This window comes from Carettochelys insculpta, chromosome 28 (genome assembly GCF_033958435.1).
Source record: "Carettochelys insculpta isolate YL-2023 chromosome 28, ASM3395843v1, whole genome shotgun sequence".
Classification (NCBI taxonomy): Eukaryota; Metazoa; Chordata; order Testudines; family Carettochelyidae; genus Carettochelys; species Carettochelys insculpta.
In genome coordinates, this window is record NC_134164.1 from 5,099,495 (window position 1) to 5,106,131 (window position 6,637).

Sequence of the window (6,637 nt, forward strand, 5' to 3'; positions counted from 1 at the left end):
CCAGGGACACACCTTCCATGCTACAAAGCATCCGGCAGAGCTTGTGGTCCTCTATGGAGCTGAGTCCACGCAATGGAGGGGCTGGTGGGGCACGTGGGAGTGGGGACTGGTGGCGCAGTGCACGTGGGAGTGGGGCCGGCGGTGGTGCAGTGCACGTTGGAGCGGGGCCGGCGGTGGCGCAGTGCACGTGAGAGCGGGGCCGGCGGTGGCGCAGTGCACGTGGGAGCGGGGCCGGCAGTGGCGCAGCACACGTGGGAGTGGGGCCGGAGGTGGTGCCGTGGATGTGGGACTGGGGCTGGTGGTGGTGCAGTGCACGTGGGATGGTGCACTCACCCTGGCCTGGAGTCCTGGCTTTGCTCACAAGCGGCACGAGTTTGCTGGGTCTCCCCACACAACAGCCCCACCCAGAGCCCATGGCACCACTTGCTTTATTGGAACCCAGAGCCACAAACGACCCAGCAGGAAATCTGTGGGGCCAGAACAGCCCGGACCTGGCTGGTGGGCGGGATCCCCCTTCGCTCCCTGTGCCTCAGAGGGGATGCTCCACCTCCTCAGTGTGGGAGGACACCACCCTGCCATCCAGCAGCTCCTCGATCACCGTCTTCACCCTCCTGCAGGTGGGGGAGCTCTTGGCAGCCTCTGTGAGAGGGAAGCAGGAGCGTGGGGCTGGGGGAGTATCCTGTGGGGTGGGGCGGGGGCGGGGCAGGGTGTACAGAGGGACATGGGGTGGGGCCAAGAAGTGGACCATCCCGCATCGGCGTGCTCAGGCTGCCAGGTGCCACGTGGACACCCAGCAGCAGGGCACAGGTCCCCAGCTGTGGAGCCGGGGGGCCAAGCCATGAGCTCTGGGTCAGCACCCGGTTCCCATCTGGCCCAGGGCCTGCAGCGACTGAGCAGTGGCCCCCCCAGCCCCAGGCTGTTCATGCCACCGGCTCGGTCCTCCCTCAGAGCGCAGCTCTCCCCAGCCCTGCCCCTGGCCTGGGCAGGCGGCCCCTGCGGGGAGGCTGAGCTCGGCCCCCCAGCCTGGAGGTGGGATGGGAGCCACAGCCCCTGAGGTGAGGGGGGCTGTGGCTGGCTGCACTCTGCCCCGCCCCACGGGATATCCAGGCAGCTCCAGCCCCAAACTCCAAAGCTAACGTGCAGACTGAAGGGGCAGGGCGACCCCGGGAGAGCACAACCCTCAGACTCTGCCTGTTACTGAGGCAGGTGCCGGTCCCCTCCGCTCACCTGGGGGTGTCTGTCTCACGGGGGACTTGGTGTCAGATCTGCAGGGAGAAAGGACAGGCAGCCAGCTGAGCCAGGGCAGCAGCCAGACGCCACCCCAGGGCTCAGCCTCCCTCTCCAGGGAACCCCAGGCCAGGTGCATCCCCTGCCCCTCTATGGCCCAAAATGCTGCAGTGTCCGTCTGCAAAGGAACTGGCCAGACACCTGCATAGGGGCCCCGCTGTTGCTTGCCAGCAGTGAGGCAGTACAGCCTAGTGGTCTGGGTCTGACCCTTCTCTGGGTCCAATCCCCACATTCTTGGATTCTTCGGCTTCTTCCCAACGGTCCAGGCTGCCCTTGTGCCAGGGCCTCTAGGAGGTGCTCTACCAGAGGCATTTCGCCAAGCTCACCCTCGTTAATGACAGGACAGGAGGGTCAGTATTATTAGCCCCATTGTAAAGCTGGGGAGACTGAGGCACAGAGAGAGGGATGGATTTGCCCCTCGTCAGAGTGAGGCAGTGCCATGGGGGAAGCCAGGAGTCCTGGCTCCCATCCGGCTGGTGCTCAGAGCTGCGTGTCCCTCACCTGGCATCATCGGCCTCCAGGAGGCGCTGGTAGGTGGCAATTTCCGTCTCCAGCCTGGTCTTCACATCCAGGAGCTGCTGGTGCTCTTCCGCCTGGCGCTGGGCATCCGTCCTCAGCTGCACCAGCTCGGCCTCCTTCCTACCGACGCGCCTCTGCAGCTGCGCCAGCTCAGCCCCACAGCCAGCCTCCGTGCCCGCCAGCGTGCCCTGCAGAGCCTCTTTCTGAAAGCAAAGGCAGCCTGTGTCCAGCCGCAGACCCCGTCCCAGGGGTGCGGGGGGGGCGACCCCCTGGCTGGCTCATGAGAGCAAGGCCAGTAATCAGGGCTGAGCAGGGAGGGGACCTGGAACCAGCATTTTTAGCCTCTCTTGCCCAGTTCTGCCGCCGTTCTGAGCTACACCCCCCGCACCGGGGGCTGCTGCCCAGCCGGCCCTACCCACCGTGCTGTGAAGCGACTGCAGCTCAATCTGCAAGGCCTGGACAACGCGCCGGAGCTCCACGATCTTCGTCCGGGCAGCCTGGACGGCTTCTGCACTGGTGGCCACCTCCTGAGCGACCAACTCGCACTGCACAGAAGAGAGGCGGCTCAGAGGCCCGCTGCACCGGCAGCGACTTGGCAGGGGCCAGCTCGCTCTGGTACAGGCTGGGGAGACACCTGGACCATGGGGGTGCAAGACCCTGGGGTCGATGCAGTTCCTCTCCCACCCCGCCATCCCCACCTCCTGCAATGTGCTGGGACGGGGCCACTCGCCACCGACGAGCGGGAGCAGAGCAAACCACCCACCAAAGTCTGGCTTGCAGCAAGAGGCTCCTACCTGCACCTCGTGCCAGGCCTCAGCCTCCTGGTGGCTCCTCACGATGACGGCCTCGTACTGCTCCCGGATCTCTGCCAGGGTTTTCACCAGATCGACGCCGGGAGCGGAATCCACCTCCACGCTGACTGTGCCCCCCAGGCGGTCTCGGAAGGCAGCCACGTCCTGTGGGCAGGCAGGAAAGCAGCGGCTGCTCGAGGGAGCAGGAGGCTAGGTGGGAGCGGGGCAACTCGGGGGAAGAACGGCTCCTGCCTATGGCGCAGTAACTCGGCCAAGGGACGGGAAAGGAAGGAGATTAGATTGTCCCCAGGAGAATGTTTCTCCAGGTCATGGATGCAGCGGCCCATGTGGCAGGTTGGCAAAGCAAGCTGTGGGTGTGAGAGGCCCAGGGCTGCAGCAGGCGTTGGGATCTGATGTGCCTTTGCCCAGCTGGGAGTTGGAGGAGGCCAGGATGGGGCTAACCCAGGGGCTGAGAGTCAGAGGGAGGTTTGCAGATCTGGGGGCTGGAGGAGACCGGGACGGGGCTAACACAGGGGCTGAGAGTCAGAGGGAGGTTTGCAGATCTGGGGGCTGGAGGAGACCGGGATGGGGCTAACCCAGGGGCTGAGAGTCAGAGGGAGGTTTGCAGATCTGGGGGCTGGAGGAGACCGGGACGGGGCTAACACAGGGGCTGAGAGTCAGAGGGAGGTTTGCAGATCTGGGGGCTGGAGGAGGCCGGGACGGGGCTAACACAGGGGCTGTGGTCGGGAGGGAGGTGTGTTTGTCCAGCTGGGCGTGTTACTGAATCACACTCAGCCTCTCTGTCTTCCTTGCGTGGGGTTTAAAGCCCCCAAATCCAGAGGCTGTGGCGTGAGCCTGTCGGGCCCTTGCAGATCCCATCAGGGCTTTGCAGTTACCGCACCTGGGTGTGGTTCTTCTGGAGGTGAGCCAACTCCTCCTGCAGGCTTTCGACTTGCACCCGCAGGCTGGCTCCACTCAGGCTCAGCTCGCTAAGGAGCTGGTGCAGGCCACCGATGTCACCCTCCGCGCCCCGCCGGATGGCCAGCTCTGACTCGAACCTTGGCGGAAAAGCGCACAGGGCTGCACGTCAGCAACCTCGTCGCAACTCCGTGGGTGCTGGGCATGCGCTGGGCCCCTGCTGGCTGAGCATGAAAACCCCAGCCAGGCTCGTCCTGGGGGTGCTACCAACCCACGGCCTCTGCTCTGGGCCCCTCACGCTGACGCTACCTGGCAGCACCTGGGCCTGGGCTGAGCAAAGCACCTGGGCGTCTGCAGCCAGGCAGCTGTTCGTGGCAGCTGGGTTTTTACAGCTCCCAGCACCAGGCCTCTAGACACTTAAAGCCAAACACACAGAGGGGTTGCTCCCTTTCTAACAGCTGGTAACCAGACCACCAAGACCTCATCGCCTGCTCCGCCACTTCCCCAAAGCCCCGCCCCTCCACCGCGTCCCCAAAGCCCCGCCCCTCCACCGTGTCCCCAAAGCCCCGCCCCTCCACCTCTTCTCCAAAGCCCCACCCCCATCCTGCCTCTTTCCTGGAGGCTCCACCCTCTTCTCTGCCTTTCCTCCCAAAGCCCCATTCCCATCTCTTGCCCTTCTCCCCATCACTCACAAGGGCACCCACCAGCGGGTAGGAGGCGGCCCAGGCAGAGCAGGGTCTGCTGTGGATTAATAGCCTGGCTCCACCCCCTGCCCGCAGAACTCAGGCTTTTGGTTCAGGTGTCCTTTAGGGTGGCCGAGGTCCCCTTTCGGGCCAGGCTTTCTGGTCAGAAGCCAAGACCCTGGGAATCCGAAATGGTACTGATCCGCAGAGACCAATCCCGGCCAGGCGGCAACCCTGAACGAACAGCACCTGCCAGCGCAGCTTTGCGTGGGCCTGTTTGAAGCCTGCGGAGAGCACGCTCGCAGATTTCACCGGGGCGATTTCAGAGGCTGTGGTCAGAATTTGCTGCTTAAAGCAAAAGGCCGAGGAGGGAGGGGGCCTGTGGGGATCCCTTACTTCACTCTGAAGTCGTCAGCAGCGAGCATGGAGTTATCAATCTGCAGGATCAGCTGGGCATTGCTCAGTGATGCAGCCTGGATCTGCAGCGCAAAAGAGTAGCTCTTAAAATCCCATTGCAGTGGAGGGGGAAATATGGGAATCAGATCGTGGGGAGGTTACCATCTGCCCCACAACCCGCCCCGGCTCAGCCAATCGGAACGCTGCCGCTTTCCAGGCTGAGCTGCAGTCGTTCGTCACGCTGGAGCAAGAGGTCGGGACTTATCTCAGCAGCGGAACAGTGAATGCTGCTGAACTGCCATTATTAGGGTCCAGAGTCAACGCCCGTCTCCCAGGAATCGGAATGGTTCCCATCACTCAGAGCTGCTGGCGGGTGCTGAACCTGGCTCAGGCTGGCATTACCCCAGGCAGCAGCCCGCCCCCAGAGTCCCAATAGGAGCATTAGCGTCCCGACGCTAAGGGCTGTGTGTGCTTTACAGGCAGGCTCACAAGCCTGCAGAGGGCAGCCGCGGAATTCAGTGCCATGGGGCCGTTCCTGGTGGGCATGTGTGGAAATGGGGCCCTGAGTCGGCGCCAGGGCTCCGGGCGGCCCCGTACCTGGGCTCGGAGCTCTGCAATGGTGCTGAAGTAGCCGCTCAGGTCTGGGGGGACAGCCAGTGCCCTCTTGGCACAGATTTCCTGGATCTGCTTCTCCAGCTGCCCGCTGGCTGCCTCGAGAGAGCGCACCTGGCAGGGGATTGAAGGCAGGTGAAGACCCAAGCGGACGGTGATGTAAAAGGCTCCGCAGAGGCCAGGCCTTGGGGTTCTGTGCTCTCCCCATGACTCGGGGAAGGCCGGTGATCCTGGCCAGGATCCTGGGCAGCTGGGCTGGAAATGCTTTGCTTGCAGCAGGTTGGTTTGCACAGATCAGGGTTGAGAGTGGCCTCGGCCGGGCTCTAGTGCCTACGGAGGGGCTGCCTGGAGAGTGGGGCGATGGGCCGGGTAGCGGGAGAGATTTCTGCGCCCGTATGGTTTGGGCAGCCAGGCCAGCGCCAGCTCTGCATGTGCAGTGGGTCTATGACCCCTGGGCCATGGGGCTGCTGCTCTGTGTTTGCACAAGCCCCCCGTGGGGCCCCCGTGCAAAATGGGATTAACAGCAGGTGCACTACGGATGTCCCCTTACCTAGAGCTTGGCTGGATTTTACATTCTCTCTGGCTGCCACCCTCAGTGGTGTCCCATCAGACCCGCAGCACAAGGCGCCCCCTTTGCAGCCCCCGTCCGCACTCTCTCACCTTCTCCAGGTAGGCAGCCAGGCGGTCGTTCAGGTTCTGCATGGTGTCCTTCTCACTCATGCTGAGGACACCCAGCTCCAGGGCCCCTGCTCCCAGCCCAGGCCAGACTGTAGTGGCATTGCCAGAGAACAGGTGGCTGCTGCTGTTTGCAGCCCCTCCGTAGGCACTGAGCCCCCCCAGAAGGCCCCGCTGCAACCCCACCACACTGACCCAGCTCAGTCTGGGCCCCTGGGCAGCCCCAGGACAGGTTAGACTGGCCATGGGAACCAGGCTGGGACACCTCGCAGGCCAAAGCCCTCCAGCTGCAGAGCGGCAAGGAGCCAGGCTGCAGGGAAAGCCCGGGGAGTTCCCTTATATAGGGAGCGGAGGAGCAGAGCCGGCACACCTGACCTTTCCGGTGGCCCGGGCGGCCCTGTTTGCACTGACCCCCCAGGGGAAAGAAACTTCTGGTGACTCGTTGTCTTGCCTCGTTCAGCCCAGCTTGTTCTCCGATGGGGGGAGGCCAGGGCCGGGTTCTGATCTGTCCGCCCCAGCTGTGCCGCTGGCTGACGGGAACACACTCTGGCCCCGTGGGATTGCAGAGCCTGCACCAGGGCCTGCAGCGTGCTCAGGGGAGGGGGCCCAAACCGCCTGGCCGGAGCCGAAAGAAAACCCAGCGTTCTGGGCGCCGGGCACAGCAGCCCTGAGCCACGGCACGCTGCCCCGGGCACTTGGCGCAGCTTGCACAGTCCTGCCCAGCGCCTGCTCTGCCCTCTCCGGAGCGACAGGCGC

General features: G+C 64.3%; 1 protein-coding gene across 1 annotated transcript; it reads right to left on the minus strand.

The window, feature by feature from the left end:
• Positions 1 to 529: 529 nt before the first annotated feature.
• Positions 530 to 6,127, minus strand: LOC142002585 (keratin, type I cytoskeletal 14-like). The gene is made up of 9 exons (XM_074978799.1): positions 5,867 to 6,127; positions 5,192 to 5,320; positions 4,595 to 4,677; positions 3,499 to 3,655; positions 2,601 to 2,762; positions 2,226 to 2,351; positions 1,789 to 2,009; positions 1,228 to 1,265; positions 530 to 639 (listed from the first exon to the last, which is right to left on the minus strand). Exons 1-9 carry the CDS (start codon positions 6,125 to 6,127, stop codon positions 530 to 532), a joined length of 1,287 nt encoding a protein of 428 aa, XP_074834900.1.
• Between the last annotated feature and the right edge of the window lie 510 nt (positions 6,128 to 6,637).

Bases quoted from the DNA above. Each gene is read 5' to 3' on its own strand.
- LOC142002585 (XM_074978799.1), bottom strand. From the start codon at position 6,127: ATGGCCAGTCTAACCTGTCCTGGGGCTGCCCAGGGGCCCAGACTGAGC. The intron at 4,678-5,191 runs GTACGGGGCCGC...TTTGCGCTGCAG, and splicing joins TTGCAGAGCTCCGAGCCCAG to ATCCAGGCTGCATCACTGAG. The intron at 1,266-1,788 runs GTGAGGGACACG...TTCTCCCTGCAG, and splicing joins CTGGAGGCCGATGATGCCAG to ATCTGACACCAAGTCCCCCG.